General features: G+C 42.4%; 1 protein-coding gene across 5 annotated transcripts in view; it reads right to left on the bottom strand.

The window, feature by feature from the left end:
- Positions 1-18,349, bottom strand: part of LOC107582762 (inactive ubiquitin carboxyl-terminal hydrolase 54-like) — a 187,014-nt gene that overhangs the window by 104,762 nt on the left and 63,903 nt on the right. For 4 of the 5 annotated variants that reach the window (XM_016268753.1, XM_016268750.1, XM_016268752.1 and 1 more), the window contains exons 3-4: positions 12,758-12,850; positions 1,636-1,770 (exon numbers count right to left, since the gene is read on the bottom strand). In XM_016268753.1, coding sequence (XP_016124239.1) covers positions 1,636-1,770; positions 12,758-12,850 — 228 coding nt within the window. Of the gene's footprint in view, positions 1-1,635; positions 1,771-12,757; positions 12,851-13,495; positions 13,694-18,349 lie in introns of those variants that run through there. The other variant, XM_016268754.1, reaches the window with a different exon arrangement.

Here is an 18,349-nt window from a genome sequence, read left to right as displayed (position 1 = left end):
AGGCAGCCATACACCAGGGTGCTAAATTAGGAAGCTCTTTAGGTTCTTGTTGTTGTTTTTTAATAGCTAGTGTTTAAACAGATTGGAATGTCTAATAAAGTCAAGAAAATGTACCAGTGTGCCCACTAGTTCTGTCTAAATAGGCATCTCAGTGGGTTTTGAAACACAACAAACATTTGGTGTCTAAGTAGGCAGCTAACAAAATTTTTAAGCTGCTAATATTGGACCATGTCCAATACTGCCCAAAATGTTGTCTAGGTAGGCAGCTCATTAGACTTTTAAACAACTAATATATGCATGTCCAAAAATATTATCAATATCATGTGAAAGTTTGGGGTCGGTAAGGTTTTAAAATGTTTTTTAATGAAACATTCTCTTATTCTTTTATTATCTTATCATAAGTACTGTAGGTAGTGTAAGCAGAAGCTAAGCATCAGCTCTTGAAACAGTGATCAAATGGGACCAAAAATTTTATTTAGGTAGATTTTAAAACCATGTGGACATTTGAGCATGCCTAAATACTGTACGCACAGACAGCTCACTACAACACAGCCATACATTCAAAGTGATTTATGCCAACTTTTCTTCATGACATAACATTTTGTGGAGTCTCACTCTACTCATTCGATTGGACAAGCTCGTTCCTGTAGCAGCGGTCGGGAAACATCTGACTAAGATACTGAGCTCATTAACAGTAAACATTCAAACAAACACAGAGTCCTAAATGCCTGCGATGGAATCTATTCTCCTGTCCATCAGCATTGGCACTGTTATTGAACACAATGAACAATGACTGCAAAACAATGCTCTCTCACCAGAGGACATCCTGATAAGCTAAACAAATGGACTTGGGCGAAACTTGGGCAAATATCTGCTGCGGTTGCAAACACACACACACACATACTGCAGTTTTAAAACCCTCATATTTGCAGTGGGCACACTGCCCAAGGCAGCCCCCCTATATATGGAGGTGGGATTGGGGGTTTTCCCCTGAGCGGGACGGGCCAGAGGCTTTGGAACAGGTAAGGCAGTGTGCTGACTGCACTGCACCAAGGAGAGATAGAAAGAGGATGGAGGGAGGGTGGAAGAAAATGAGACAAAGTGTGGGAGGGACAAACATATAGGGTTATGTACCCCACTGAGGAAACTTGATGAGAGCAAAATTCAGCCACTGCATCATTTCCCCATGCAGCTCTAATCACACACTGCTCAGCCCAGCTAAGAGCCTGGAGTGATTTTCGCCTATGGACATATTTTAATGTCCTCTTCCTTCCCCATCTCTCTCTCTCTCTCTCTGAGCTGATGAAACACTCAGGACAGATAAGGGCCAAATGGAAGTCTGGTGTGTGTACGCAGCAAATTTATCACTCGGGCAATCAGTGCCCAACCGAACTGCAGCCCTGTTCTGCTCTCCTCAGCGTGAGCAGGGCGGCAGCACATGCACATTCACATACGCTCACGACAAACTCTGAGCTCAGATCTGATATAGCAGAATATATTTTTCTAAAGAAATCTGTTCTTTAAATTTTTTACACTCACTTCTATGTAGTTTCTTGTTCTTAAACATAAAGTCTGCCTGACTGACAAACTCAACCTATCACTCATCGTTTTATGGGGATAAAACAAAAGTCTTACGAAACACTCGGCCGCGTCGTCCATGATGCCCAGCTGGAAGCGCTGCTCGTCTTGGAAGGTTTTGGCCAGAGCGCTGCGCAGAGCATCCGATGGGAGCACCTTCTCACTGCTGAACTGGAACTGGGCGAAGATGCTCTGAAACCACAAAGGGAAACAGCACCCCAAAGTAAGAACGAGAAACTGATGCAACTAAGACACGCCACAGCACACAACAGCTTTCGTCAGCCTGCCAACTCTCTGTGGAGAGAATATACACATCGAGAGAGGAGGGCTAACATACTCTACTGTAAAAACATTACACTGCAATACAACCAATCACAGACTCTGTTAGAAGAAATCAATAAACGAACACACAGGCTGTTTCAAAACCTAGCGACTTGCCTAATTAGTCCTTAGAAAGCATTTGTATATGACGGCCAAAAATGCAGTCTAGTTATGTAGATCAGCAGAAAACATGCCTGTCATAACATGCCACCAATGCTGTCAAAAAAAGCAGCTTGTAACAATGTACCCAAAAAATAATTAAGAAAAAAAAACATAAAATGTAGTTTAGACAGTAATGTTTAGGCAGCCATACACCAGGGTGCTAAATTAGGAAGCTCTTTAGGTTCTTGTTGTTGTTTTTTAATAGCTAGTGTTTAAACAGATTGGAATGTCTAATAAAGTCAAGAAAATGTACCAGTGTGCCCACTAGTTCTGTCTAAATAGGCATCTCAGTGGGTTTTGAAACACAACAAACATTTGGTGTCTAAGTAGGCAGCTAACAAAATTTTTAAGCTGCTAATATTGGACCATGTCCAATACTGCCCAAAATGTTGTCTAGGTAGGCAGCTCATTAGACTTTTAAACAACTAATATATGCATGTCCAAAAATATTATCAATATCATGTGAAAGTTTGGGGTCGGTAAGGTTTTAAAATGTTTTTTAATGAAACATTCTCTTATTCTTTTATTATCTTATCATAAGTACTGTAGGTAGTGTAAGCAGAAGCTAAGCATCAGCTCTTGAAACAGTGATCAAATGGGACCAAAAATTTTATTTAGGTAGATTTTAAAACCATGTGGACATTTGAGCATGCCTAAATACTGTACGCACAGACAGCTCACTACAACACAGCCATACATTCAAAGTGATTTATGCCAACTTTTCTTCATGACATAACATTTTGTGGAGTCTCACTCTACTCATTCGATTGGACAAGCTCGTTCCTGTAGCAGCGGTCGGGAAACATCTGACTAAGATACTGAGCTCATTAACAGTAAACATTCAAACAAACACAGAGTCCTAAATGCCTGCGATGGAATCTATTCTCCTGTCCATCAGCATTGGCACTGTTATTGAACACAATGAACAATGACTGCAAAACAATGCTCTCTCACCAGAGGACATCCTGATAAGCTAAACAAATGGACTTGGGCGAAACTTGGGCAAATATCTGCTGCGGTTGCAAACACACACACACACATACTGCAGTTTTAAAACCCTCATATTTGCAGTGGGCACACTGCCCAAGGCAGCCCCCCTATATATGGAGGTGGGATTGGGGGTTTTCCCCTGAGCGGGACGGGCCAGAGGCTTTGGAACAGGTAAGGCAGTGTGCTGACTGCACTGCACCAAGGAGAGATAGAAAGAGGATGGAGGGAGGGTGGAAGAAAATGAGACAAAGTGTGGGAGGGACAAACATATAGGGTTATGTACCCCACTGAGGAAACTTGATGAGAGCAAAATTCAGCCACTGCATCATTTCCCCATGCAGCTCTAATCACACACTGCTCAGCCCAGCTAAGAGCCTGGAGTGATTTTCGCCTATGGACATATTTTAATGTCCTCTTCCTTCCCCATCTCTCTCTCTCTCTCTCTGAGCTGATGAAACACTCAGGACAGATAAGGGCCAAATGGAAGTCTGGTGTGTGTACGCAGCAAATTTATCACTCGGGCAATCAGTGCCCAACCGAACTGCAGCCCTGTTCTGCTCTCCTCAGCGTGAGCAGGGCGGCAGCACATGCACATTCACATACGCTCACGACAAACTCTGAGCTCAGATCTGATATAGCAGAATATATTTTTCTAAAGAAATCTGTTCTTTAAATTTTTTACACTCACTTCTATGTAGTTTCTTGTTCTTAAACATAAAGTCTGCCTGACTGACAAACTCAACCTATCACTCATCGTTTTATTTGACGTATCAGTGTTGGTCTGTGTTGAAAACATTGAAGAAACCATTGGAAATGCGCATAGACTTTGTAATCCGATTTTCTGTCCATCCAAAAGTGCCACTGATAAAGTGCTTAAACCAGCCTAAACTGGTTTGCTGGTCTTAGCTATTTTCAGCTAGTTTTAAAGGCTCAGGTATATTTAATTTTCCACGTTCCGTTCCATCTAGTGCACAGTTGCGCACACAAAACCTTCGAAGTATACTTTATGGACAGCGAGCCCGGATGAACACGTTCGTTGTGTTAGGACTACATAGCGGACCTTTGGTTTTTGAGTGCTGAAACCACTCAGGAATGCAAACTTGTCCACTCTGGGCTTAAGGCCGAAAGTTGACTGTTGGGCTGTTGTTTAGAGAATTTCAGTCTAGTTTTTGCAGTATGTTCTGTACTGTTGGACCACCATCAGTGTTTTTTTTTTTCCGGCAGATTGAGCATGTTGGCAATAAAGCCCATTGGTGCAAGAGATCACTCTGATTGGCTGTTCTTATCGAACCAGTGCACAAGAAAGCAGAAAAATGTAAGTCACAAAATGCTGCTTTAAGCAAATTCGTTTCTAGGTTACGTATGTAACCATGGTTCCCAGAGGGAATGAGACGCTGCGTCGAGATCGCTTTGGGAACGCCCTTGCGTGACCATGTTCTGAAGCACGTGTCAAATCCGTCCAATGGAGCAGCGAGACGTCACGAGCAGGGTGACGTAAGCACCAGAAAACATAAAAGCGCATCCGGCCGGGCGCAAACCAGCTTCGATGAAGTAGCGCCTGCAGGGATGCTGGGAGTATGGCAAAGAGACGCAGTGTCTCGTTCCCTTGGGGAATTGAGTACTATGGGCCCTGGTGAAGAAGTGGGCACCTTAGGGACATACCCGGCCCTCGGGTAAAGGAATGCCTTAACCATGTCTGGAGCAAACTCCAGGCACGAATTAGAGAGTGCCTGAAGATCCCCGATCCTTTTCAGTGAGGAAATAGCAAGGGGAAAGATAAGTTTTGAGCGTGAGCAACTTGACCGACACTTTTCTAAGGGTTCAAAGGGGGCATTGCATAAGCCCTCCAGAACCACAGCCAGGTCCCATGTGTGCTGTACCGGCCTCAGCCTCAGGGTGCCACGAAGGAAACGAGTGACAAGTGGGTGTCTTCCCAATGATTGACCACCCAGAAGGGCGTGGTAAGCAGCTAAGGCCGCCACGTATACCTTCAGAGTGGAGGGAGATAACCCTGCGGAGAATCGCTCCTGCAGAAACTCCAGAACTGTACCAATTGGGCAGTTGACTGGGTCCTGCAGTCGCTGTCCGCACCATGAAGCGAAAAGTTTCCACTTCAAGGCGTACTGTTTCCTAGTGGCGGGAGCTCTGGACTGGAGTATAGTCTCAACAACCTCAGTTGAGAGACCAGATGCTAGGAGCTGTGCCCCCTCAGGGGCCATGCCCACAGCTTCCATAACTCCGGGCGGGGGTGTAGAATGGTGCCCCCCGCCTGAGAGAGGAGCTCCCTCTTGATCGGAATCTCCAGCGGAGAGCCGTCGAGGAGGGAGACTAGGTCCGAGAACCATACTCGGGCTGGCCAGAACAGGGCTACTAGCAACAGACGGACCCCATCCCGGCGTACTCTCTCCAGAACTCCCGGGAGCAGAGCGATCGGGGGAAAAGCATACAGACGAAGCCTCGGCCACGTCTGCACCATGGCATCCAGCCCCAGTGGAGCTGGATGCGTGAGGGAGAACCAGAGCGGACAGTGTGTCGTTTCCTGCGACGCAAATAGATCCACTTCCGCCTGGCCAAATTCCCTCCAAACAAGCTCCACCACCTCGGGGTGGAGCCTTCATCCCCCGGGCCTCAGCCCCTGTCTCGACAGGATATCTGCCCCCTGATTTAGATACCCAGGGATGTAAACTGCTCTTAGAGAGAGGAGCCCACTGAAGGATCTGGCGCGCCAGCTTGTACAAGGTCGTGAACGCAGACTCCCCTGCCGATTGATGTAGGAAACAACCGATGTGTTGTCTGTGCGGACAAGCACATGATGCCCCCTTAGGTCTGGAAGGAAGTGTGTCAGAGCTCGATACATGGCCAGCATCTCCAGGCAGTTGATATGCCAAAAGAGATGATGGCCTTCCCACAGACCCTGGGCAGAGTGGCCACTCATGACCGCCCCCCAGCCCGTTAGAGAGGCATCCGTCGTTAGCGTTACACAATGACAAGGAGCCCCCACACACTTCGTGAAAGTGCGGGGTGAGAGTGACAGGCCAAAGGGAAGAATTCTATATTGGTATGCTTCGCCCCCGAAAGCAAACCTCAGGAACTTCCAGTGTTGAGGGAGGATGGAAACATGGAAATAAGCGTCTTTGAGATCTATCGTCCTCGGACTGGATTTGAGATACTATCTGTTTGATAGTGAGCATCTTGAACCGAAGCCGTTTGATAGCGCGGTTCAGAAGATGGAGATCTAAGACGCAACCCCCCATCCCTATTTGGAACGATGAAGTAACGGCTGTAGATCCCGGATGCTCTCTCTCTCTCTCTCTAGAGAGAGAGGCGGAACACGTTCTATGGCCCCCTTCCTCAAGAGAGTATCTACTTCCTGTTCCATTACCAGAGTGTGGGGATGACCCCATTGAAACAAGGCGGACGAGAACCGAACTGGATTCTGTAACCCTTCTCTACAATCTGCAGGACCCATTTTGAGATATTTGGTAGAAGTTTCCACGCTACCAGAAAATCTACTAAGGGAACCAGCCTCTTGAGGCTGGCCTCTGGTGTTATTCGAGGAGCCAGGTCGGTGCCCTGAAGCGGATGACCGGCAGGGAACGACCGACCTGACTGCTGTAGAACCCTCACTTGAGGGGGCGAGCTTTCCCGTTCTTCGGTCTAGAGGACCCTGACTGAGAGCGGGTCAGCCTGGTACGCTTGTAACACCGCCATGGCGTGCAAGCATGCGCCAGCCTGACCTGCTGCCGTATAAGCTTTCCCAACCAGACTAGATGTAAGCTTAACAGGCCTGGTGGGAAGCTTCGGGGCCTTCAGGGACGATGCTGAGGATGGGGAGAGATAGCTCGTGAGCGTCTGCTCCACCATTGGTATCGCCCCATATCCTTTCTCATTCAGTCCCACGATATTAGAATAATTAGAGACTGTGGGGCTAAATATACGGGAAGAATACGGTTTTTCCCACGATCTTGACACCTCGGCATGGACATCGGGAAAAAACGGAAGGCCCCGTCGTGAAGGCTGTGACCTCGCTTTCAGGAAACGCTCATCTAATTTGCTTTTAGGACGAGCGTCCTGTTTTTCGGCTGGCCAATCAATATTTAATTTTAAATCCACCCGCGATCCCCATGACAACAGTCTGCGCTGTGCCTCGGCAACAGCGGGACCGCTGCCAGCGGGATCGCGAGCCTGGCCGCTCTCATCAAACACGGCTCGCAGTCATGACAATCAGCCCCCTCGAGAGCTGACCATGCATGCTCTGCTCCCAAACAAACGACACACAAATCGTGTGTATCCCCTGCCATCAGATATCGTGGGCAGGGAGGCACACAGCGTTTGTACTGCCGTTCGCTCGCCATAGACTTTATCATTGTTTTATATATATATGAGTGCTTGTGCGGACAGACAACAGTAAATAGACAGACACATACACAGAGCGCTACTGAAGAGCAGAAGCTGGTTTGCGCCCGGCCGGATGCGCTTTTATGCTTTCTGGTGCTTACGTCACCCTGCTCGTGATGTCTCGCTGCTCCATTGGACGGATTTGACACGTGCTTCAGAACGCGGTTACGCAAGGGCGTTCCCAAAGCGATCTCAACGCAGCTCGAGTTCCTGAAGGGGAACTGCTTTATTTATGGTTTGTACATCCGCAGTCCTAGCTTTTCCAGTTTCCCTTTTTGAATGATGAAGCCAGACTACTACCTGCTGGTATGGAGAGTTATTTCCTCTCACGCAGGTGCAAAACATTCATACTAGTTGGCCACTGACTGTAGTCTTTGTGGTATGTTTAAGTATAACTTTTTGGCTGAGACACAGGCGACGTAAGGTAAAACCTTTGTCGGCTTTCTTGTCTCTAGTTCTTTGATGATGGTTTGGTTTGTCTGTGCTATTATAATCCTGGCCAAGCTGGTCTTCAGCTTGTATAGCTAGTTCCCCAGTATGACCATCTAAAGAGTGCCCAAAACCCCTCTAAAATCAGCCAACAGACTAGCCTAACCAAGACTGGAGACAAGTAAACCAGATTAGGCAGTTTTCTAAGCAGGGATAGACTGATTATTTTACATAAATCAAAAACAAAGTGGAATATTCAATTCTGCTCACGGGTATCTAGCTAACCTGATACATGCCTCAAACTAAACTCTTCAATTTCTCTGAAAGACATGATGCAACTAAACTGAAAAATTTTCACAGGTCCAGTGAACAGTTCACTCCCAGCCCAGCTTAACAAGCAAAATTACCCCAGTCAACCAGCTTCACTACAAAGCCTGTTGGCATGTCCAAAATCACGCCTGAGTAGTGTTTTTCGAATACTATGAATTCAGAGTCTTTTAGTGTACTGTTTTAGCATACTATATAGAAGAGAAGTATTCGATTTGGGATACAACTCATGTTTTTTATGTGGGTCAAAGAGCTAGCTAACTAAAATGGACACATATAAACCACTCTGACCTTCCCAAAAAGGACATTCATATAAACTTCCCCAGGTTCAGCCACAAACCGCCTTGAGCCTTCTTTATATTAAATTACAGACAGAGTGTGTAAAACTGGGAATCCCATTTGAGGGTTGAGTGCTCCACGTGTGTAATAGCAGTTGATGTAAAGTGTGGCAGTGCTGTAAAGTCCTTCTCAGCTCAAACAAGGACATGTAACCCAACCGGCCTGGCTATACTCGTCATGCAAGTCCAGTCATGTATGCATACATACACACACAAACCACCAGAGATTGTGTTGTCAGCTGCGAGCCTTGAGGCGTAGCCTGTGAAATGAGACATTAACCTCCACTCAAAGACACAAGACAGTCCTCAGCAGTGACATATCATCTGCACTGCTCAAAACTCACAAGGGCAATGAGTACACACATGCACACACACCCTCACAGGAACAGCAATCTTGTGACGCACGTAAATATATTAATATTAAACACTCTCCAGGCTCAGTTTTCAAATAGCAGAGGGATTGAATCTCATGCTGATTAGGAGTTTGTAATTGGGTTTAACTCAATCGCTGGCTCTCACTACATAAAATGGCACAAACATAGAGGTGTCACTGGAGCTTCTATTATAGGAAACATCATCATAATAGAGGTGGCGGCTTGTGTGAGTAACTGTGACTTTGCATTTATTTAGTTCATGTGTGCATGTGTATGTGTTTGTTGCATCCAGCGCTGCAGTTCCTCAGCGGGGCTGATGGTTAATAGAGGTCACCAACCTCAAGGCACTATCACACCTCGTGAAGTGGCAGTAATGTGGGCCCTCGCAACCCAGTGTCACACTATGGCCTCTGTGACATGCAGCATCTCTGTTGACAAACATTACAGGCTTAAAAATCTGGTCAGACCATTCAAATTATTTAGCTAGCACAGAAACACCGCATTCAATTATTTAACAACAACAGTGAGTTTGGCTGTTGATTCAGTCTCTTTTTAGGCTCCTAAATGTGCACTTGTACAGCCATCACTTTGTTTTTAAATCATTAATAATTAATTGATTGATTAAATAATATTGTCTTAACTTATAATTGTTATTAGGTGATGCACACATAATTTCACACAATCTTTTACTGTTTAATCAATCTAAAAATAAAAAAATAAATACAGTGTAAATAAATAAAACATTACAGAAATGTTTTTAGAAAATTGTTAGAAAGTGTAAACTGCAAAATAAACAATGTCACAATTAAAAAAATTTACAAAATAATTTGAAGAGTCAATTCTATAGCAACTGAACTGAGATTTAAGTTCATTTTTAAAATAAATTATTTTATTCAGCAAGAACACATTCAGTTGATCAAATGTGATAAAAGAGATATTTTTAATGTTACAAAATATTTCTATTTCAAATAAATTCTGTTCTTTTGAACTTTCTATTCATCAAAGAATCCTGAAAAAAAATTATCAGCTTCCATAAAAAACATTAAGCCTCTCAACTGTTTTCAACATTTCTAATAATAAGAAATTTTGCTTAAGCACTACATCAGCATATTAGAATGATTTCTGAAGGATCATGTGACACAGCTTTCCCATCAAAGGAATAAGTGACATTTCAAAATATATTCAAATGGAATACATCAAACAAATACAGCCTTGGTGAGCACAAGAGACTTCTTTCAAAAGCATTTAAAAAAAATCTAACCAACCCCAAATCTTTGAACAGTAGTTTATATATAAATATATATATATCAAAATTTCACTCCGTCTCAGAAAAAAATACCAGTAATTGATAAATTTACAGTAGTTAAGTTGAAAATGCAATGAAATCAAAGAAGCCAATCAGTAAATAATATTGGGCAACTGTTACTTGTGCATACTTCTGCGAACAATCAATGATTTTTTTCATCTTCATACCCCTCAGCTAATTTGCATCTCAGAAAATTAACATGATATTCCCCACAGTGAGAACGCTTTCAAATAAACACATTTGAAGAATTCAGCCGTTTCCAGAATGGAACGGTGTGGCGAGGGCATATTTCAGCACACATTAGTAGCGTTAGATCATTAAATTTCAATAGCATGGCTGGCAAGAATGCGGATGGCGGGTGGCACGCGTGAGGAACTCTCAGAACCTATGGGCCGAAACTAACGTTTCTCCATTAGAAATGAGAAAGGTGATGTAACGCATGCCAGTCAAGGCTATGGCGGGGGACAGCCAGAGCCACATGAGATCACATGCCAGAGGGTTTGGCAGGAAAATATTGCTCAGGGCAAGACCCGAGGGACAGAAATCCGCCTCAGAGTCAAGTATTGTGCTTTACCACAGAGCAAAGTTTCATCACAGGGCCTGAACAGAAGCATGCCATCATGTTTTTAAGAGGACAAACCAATGCCGTCTGAACACTGCTGAAAAATTATGCAGTCAACTCAGCAACATTTGTAATTTCAGGTACTGCGAGACTAATTATTTTGAGAAGCACAGTCATTCCTTTTTCCTTTCAAAATATAACAGAGGCTTAAAGCTTGTTTGTTTGGACGTGATTAAAATTAAAGGTCTCTTTCCATGTCTGTTTTGTTCTGAATACATCACCTGGATCACATAATTAGCTTTTAGTCCCAAATGGTTTAACAGTGAATAGAAATGGAGCTAAATTTAACAACAGATTTAATACGGTGAGCAAGAGTGCGAGTGACGATGAAAGAATGGAAGAGAAGGACAGGAAGAACAGTTCCTGGTGAACGGTCATAAATCCTGGCAAATATGTGAAAGCATTCTCATGATAAGGCTCTGTGTCACCACAGCAGTGTGATTTCTGATGCCTCAGCACTTCACACACACACTTCATTTAGGGAGAGAGAGAGAGAGAGTGAGAGAGAGAGAGAGAGAGAGAGAGAGAAAGAGAGAGAAAGAGAGAGAGCACATTTCAATCACTGTGATGGATTTCATACAGGCTCATTTGTGTTTCACATCAACAAAGTAGCCCAGAGAAAACTGGACAATAACACATAGCAATGAGATGTCTGTCCACCCATCTACCTATTGAGCCATCTGTTTGTCCATCTATCTATTTATCCACTTATCCATCCATCCATCGAGCTATAAGTCTATCTATCCATCTATCCATCCATCACATAATTAAACTGGTCACTGGAATAATTCTCCTCATTGGTCAACTGCAAAACAAATCCGGAGAAGGTCATCAGGATTCCTATGTCTCTGTCTGTCTATTTATCATCTACCTACCTTCCTATTTATCCGTCTATCCATCCATCCAACCAGACATAAATGCATAAACGTTAAAGATTCAGGAACATTCTCATTTCTCTATCCTCATAGAGGTGGCAGTATGAATTATTCTCAATTTAACTTAATTCCAAAGAGCCAAAAGGCCACCAATGCTGAATCTCACAACTAAAGACAACCAACTCCAAGGAAACCAACACCAAGAGGCACAGACTGCCTTTATGGCATCCCATGGGCGTGACAATGGGCCATCAGAGCACAGAGTAGCCAAGGTAACAGGTAGCCGTGGAAACAATGGAGCAGGTCCTATGCATTAGCAGAGGAACCTAGCGTTCAGTTCAGATAGAGCAAGACCACTGGACATAAAATAAAGAGGTAAATCACCCAACACCAGGACAAGATTAGACCAGACACAAAGTAGAGAATGAAAAGGACCTCTCAATCTATCAGGCTATTTGTACCTCTCCTTTTCTCTCAGGCACAAACACAGCCAACAAGAAGCGTTGATATTTTTGGAAACAAATGGCCAAGAACAAATCTGACGACAAAGATTTCTTTTAACACAAAACAAGGAGCCTCTTAAAGAAATATGTCAGTTTGTGACTTCTTACTGGTATGTTACACCTTTAAATAGCACAGCTACTTTTAGCCTGAGGGCGACTAGAGAACAGGATATCGTTTGAGTGAGAGGCCTTTGCTTGTTATTTAAAAAGAGACCCGAGTTGCTTTTCCTAGCATATATCTCCATCTCCTCCTCCCATCTCTATCAGCCGCCAGGCAGGAAATTAAAAAGACTACCTCGAAAAGAGCGACAGAGAGCTCTTGATGTTGAGAATCTCATTTTCATTCTGTTCCTGTGCTACAGTAAGGTCAGCGAGGAAGTCAGTTAGCCAAGCAGCCTACCCTCACCTTGCAGGATCATTAGAAGAGCAGCCAAGGCACTCAAGGAGATTCCTGTAGCCCATACTAACAGGTAGCACCTCTTGATCTGGTATACACAACTGGGCCCTTTTTAGAAAGCACCTGGAAACACTCACCTTCAGAGCGCAAAAGATGCACGAGTCCTCCATGCACTTGTGGGTGTTCAGTTGCCGAAAGCTTCGGCGAAAGATGTCGAGATGCCAAAGGACCTGTGATCGAGAGAACAAAAGAGTTAAGTCAACCAGTGAACTGAAATTTAACTGTAAAGTGGACACTGAAATGCCCATTAACAGAAACATCTCATAACCTGCCCAAATTTTCCAGAGAAACCACCACCATTCCTGTTGAAAAGACCAGCATGTTGTGTTCTAGATGATGCTATGCATCTTGAGATACAGACTTTTTAACTAGCTTTACCAGTAAAACGTAACTGGCTTTCATGAGACAGACCATGCTGGCTGACCCATATTTTTTTGGTAGTGAACCTCATGGTGGTCCACCTGCTACCAGCACCAAACCAGCATAGACAAATACTAACCAGCAGAACTAGCAAAAACCCTTATATTTAAAATTGCAAGTGCAATACTAAAGAGTCACGCTAACATCACCAAAAGGCATTGCAAAAATGACACTTTTCATTTCCACTGTTCAGGCCAAACAATCAGATCCCATCCCAAATGCCATTAGTCTGGCTTTTTAGGATACCCATGCAAACAAAACAACACTGAACACACCACATTTTTGGGGAAAATCAACATTGATGGCTTACTTTCTTAGTTGACTCTGCACAATAAGCTGGGATTTTAGAAAGTAATTTAACATTGAAAAGATGACACACTTCGGCTCTCACTCACCCTCGGGGCAGGTTTTCACATTACACAAAACAGCCTAGAGGCTTCCTGGCCCCATGCCGCAGCGCTCGGCCAATATCTGCACTATCTTCCAATCCTCTCAATAAATACGAGCCAGTCCTGGCTGCTGTTCTCACTCTGTTCATCTGCCAGCTGTCCACTCCACTTAATCCTCTCGGCAGACCAGGAGTCTAGCACTGTGGCCGTCCCAGCTCCGGCAGAGTTTCAGACCGCCGGCTCCCAGTAGAACAAGAGGTAATACAGAAGACAGCAAGAAACAGAGATGTGAAGACACAAACTGTCTGGAAGAGAGAGGTGCGATCGCCCATGAGGAAGAGAGATGGAGTGAAGGAAGGGGAGGGGGAAAGACAGAGAGAGAGAGAGAGAGAGAGAGCGAGCGATATGGAGAAGTGCGTAAGAATAAGAGCGCATGTGGAGCACAGAGGGGGAGATTGCTACAGAGATATGAAGCTATGAATTACCAAGACCGAACATGCGGTACACACTGCGGATCAGAGTTGTTCGGAGTTCACTTGCCCTGGGCACGACTCGCACTCATCATATAGAGCGAGACATAGAGAAACTGCAGAACTAAAGTGGAACAAACAGCGAGACTGCACATTTACCCGCAAGCAACCATCTGGACCTGAAACACACAGACACACCTCACCGATGATCAAAGCTTTATCCGTTCCTAATGCTTCCACCATTGCCAACTGGGCCTGAAAACAAACAATTAACATCTTCATCATCCAAAACCATGCTTATACACACACGCAGACCACACACAAAACAGATCAGCATTGTTCTTCAGTAAAGCAACAAAAAAAGACAACAATGCAGAAAAGCTGTAAAATCTCACTGTGTGGAAATCAGTTCTATCTGCTAAAAATGCAGGAATGCCACACTCAGCTTGGGAAGCTGTGCTTTGTTATTTTCTGTAGGGTTTGTGTCCTCTCCAGTCTCTCCATACCTTACTGCAACTAATACACTGGCCCTGTACAGTAAATCCTCAAGCATCTTTGGTCATTGTCAAAGAACATTTGGGCCTAGTTACAGTATCAAACATAAAATTAAATAGCAATTGTTTAATTTCCTAGTAGGCGACGCTAAATAACTTATTTACTGTTTTTCAGTAGGTAATAATGCAGGACAACATGTGTTGATGTTTTTTGGCTGGTTCATTAAATGTTTTACTTATGTTAATGACTCTAAAATGATGGTAGATTATAGATGTTTTAAGAATAAACCCAAATAATTAGGGCTGTGCCAACACAAAACACAAAACACAAAACATAAAACACAAAACACAAAACAAAACTAGGGCTGTGACAAGATAAATAAAAAATAAATACATTTAAATTAAATAATATAAAATAAAATAAAAATAGATATATTACGATATGGCACATTGTCCTTAAACCTGTGAATGCACTTTGACCATGGTGTACCAGCAGCAACCGCAAACACAATTTCTTTTTTAATATTGCAGTTCCTTTATAGAACAAAGTGTCAACTGGTTGCCCACTTTAGAATCCCTCAAGTTCACAGATGCAGCATTTACCTGCTATGTCATGAATACTGAGCATGCTGATGTTCTACTTGGCATTCTCCTTTATGCATATTTGGACGCAAGGTGTGTGATGACAGAAATCTATAGAAACCTGCCGTGATTCCTCATACAGTGACACATTTGCTGCCCCCCCTGTGCTGCAGCGAGCCATCGCATCAACCTGTGCGTGTGGCTCTAAACCGCAGCTACTCTGCTAAAAAGGCAGAGACAAACAAACGGAAATAATCACAAACAAATCGCTAAGTGCAGGATTCCCCTGAGACTGGCGGAAAATAAATAGATGTGTTTCATAACTAACACACAAAGCACCTGCATTAGGTCCGAGGAACAAAGAACACTAAAGCCCCTTTGATTGGGCTAAAAATGTGGAAGGGGATTATATAATGCTTTTCTTCTTTATCTCCCTCTCCTTCTAACATTCCCAGTCTTTTCAAGCACTCACTTTATTTCTCCTAGTGACCTTCGGGTCTTTACCTAGAGTCAGGTCGTAGATAGATTATGCCCTCAAAATGAACTACATAAAACATTACACCCCTATCCTTAACAAACATCTAATGGCGTTCTCATTTCCAATCAAACACTAACACACAGGGTCACACACACATACATAAACATATTTAAACATACACACACATACAAAGCCAAGCTCTGGAGTCTCAGCTCTTTTCTCTCTTCCTAAAATCCCCGTGGCAGCACTATGTGATTGTCAGTTCAGTCTCAGGGCAGATTTGCAGCTAGTCTCTGCAGTTCTTAAGCCTGGCCTGGTTTCCTCTCAGTACATCCTCAAAGAGCTCGTGTGTTCCGACCTGCCTGCCCTTGTTTTTTGCTCATTTCAACTCTCTCACTTTGTATCTCTAAAATAAAAAGTTATTCTTTCGAAAATTTTTACATGCTGTAGCAGACAAGTCACTTTATTGTCATTGTATAAAATACAACAAAATTAATTCCCCTAACTCTCATAAAGTAACACTTGACACTTAAACGTTACACACGCATAAATAAATAAATAAATAAATTAATAAATAATCACTCATTCTGTGATTTGTCTGACTGTATGTCTACATGTATCTAGAGTACATTGCATAGTGTTCTTGAAAACTGATCTGATGAGTTTCATATTTGGTCTAAGATATTGATATAAAAACAAATGCACTGTGGCATAATTTTCAAACTGTTCAGTAGGGATTATAGTATGACTATGATACAATATAACTTCCTGTAAAGCTTCTTTGAAACAATATGCATTCTGAAAAGTGCTATACAAATGACTTGACTAAATATGACTAAACAAAGAGAATAAAAGGTAAATTCGCTTTTTTAATATAAATAAATGATAGTATGACTTTAATAGTATGACTTTGTTACAATACAACTTCCAGTAAAGCTGCTTTGAAACAATATGTCTTCTGAAAAGCACTAATGATTTAAATATAGGGAATAAAATGTAAATTAGCAATCTTTTTTTTTTTTTTAAGAATTATTTTTGGCGGGGAGGGGATCGGGAAAGGTCCACGAGCCGGGACTTGAACTCGGGACACCTGAAGCGCAAAGGCACTACATGTCGGTGCACTGCCCACGAGGCCATTGGTGCAGACAAATTAGCAATCTTTTAAAGCAAATAAATGCTATTTAAATTCAATTATTTAAAAAATGTAATTATTAAAAAAAAAACATTATTATTATCTTTGAGTACACTGAGTGAGGAAATGTCCTTCAAACGGACAGATTTATTAAGTCGTGGTGAAACTTGTCGGTTGGTGCCTGCTCTAAGAGCCATAGTTTGAATCTGGCCTGCAACATGTTCTGATCTTATTCTCTGTCCTGATCCTATTTCTGGCAGAGGTGGGGGTGGGGGTGAAGATGAGGATGATGAAGATCAAGAGGTCAAATCCAAGGGCACGAAATCACTAGGATACATGCAGGAAAGGCTGGAAAAGGCACATAAGCGATGATGTAAGTTGTGTGCCTAATAGCGCAGGAAAATGAGACTAGGCTTAAGCAGATTAAGCACAGACTTTTTCATTCCAATCCACTATTAAATGGGCCTGAACCGAGTTCATACAAATAGACTCTAAGAGAGACCAGTTCTGCGACCTATCAGGGCCGTATGGAAACGCTCGGCCTTTAGCAAAACACTTCAAAGGAGTGAGGCTGAATTTAAGGGCTCCAGCTGAAAGAGAGGAGCTTAGCAGAGCTGAAGGAGTGAGAGGAGAGACATTGGATGATGACAGATTGCATTCTAGTGCCAGAGTATGCACTTTTCTCTCCCCTTCCTTATTTTATTTAGTAGTGATGAATCGGCTTCCCGCTGAACAGTGAGCTGAGTGGATATGGGTGAGGACCAGCAGTCGCAGTTGCAGAGAGGGCATAGAGAGAGAGTGAAAGAAAAATAAAAGAAACAAAGACAGAGAAGAAGGGTAGGGCAGGGAGATGCACATCCATTTTTTTTTTTTTTATGAGACATTTTTATAACGTCTTTGATTTAAATGTCAGTCACAAAAACGGTATTCGGGTAAGTTTGATTAATTTGCGTAAATCAGTTCAAACTGTCTGTTTTAATGAATCAGTTCAAAACTCTGATTCGTTTTTAATATTCACTCAAAAATGTTCACAGAAGTACACAGTGAAAATTATTTTTCAAAGCTGTAAATAAAACAGTTTATCAGAGTATGTCTGAATAAAATACTATTTCAATCTAATTCAAAATTTCATGTTTAATTCAATAAGTTACTTGCCATTTCTTTGTAATTAATTGTGGAATTTACTAGCAATTACTGCGTGAAAATTGTTTCTACACCAAATTTTCAGTGTATTAAATATACTGTTATTAATTATTTAGTATTATTACATTGGTGCACAGGGTGCAAAATAAATGCCACTTGATGGTTTTGCTAAGCTACTTGCCATTACTTGCCATACAGAACAATAATAATCATAAATGGTGTAGATTTTCTCTAATCACTCATCACTGAATGGCCATAAAGAATTAACAAAGTTAAAAAATATTAATTCATAAAACATTAATTCTGGATCCTATTGGTGCATATTAAAAAATATATAAAAATTCTGAAATATTTGCTGAAAAACGGTAACCATTACTTTTTTTAACCATGACTTCTAATGACTTTTTTAACTACATTGTTTTCAGTAATTTTATTTATGACATGAAATATTTTCAATGTAATTGATAACAAATGGTGAAAAAACTTTTCAGAGCAAATGCATAAATATCAAGACACTGCAAAAAAAATTTTTTTTAAATAGTACTATTTATGCCACAGTAA

Source organism: Sinocyclocheilus grahami, unplaced genomic scaffold (genome assembly GCF_001515645.1).
Source record: "Sinocyclocheilus grahami isolate Dianchi unplaced genomic scaffold, SAMN03320097.WGS_v1.1 scaffold47.1, whole genome shotgun sequence".
Taxonomy (NCBI): domain Eukaryota; kingdom Metazoa; phylum Chordata; class Actinopteri; order Cypriniformes; family Cyprinidae; genus Sinocyclocheilus; species Sinocyclocheilus grahami.
Note: the sequence above shows the minus strand (reverse complement) of the source record. Positions and strands in the feature narration are given on the sequence as shown.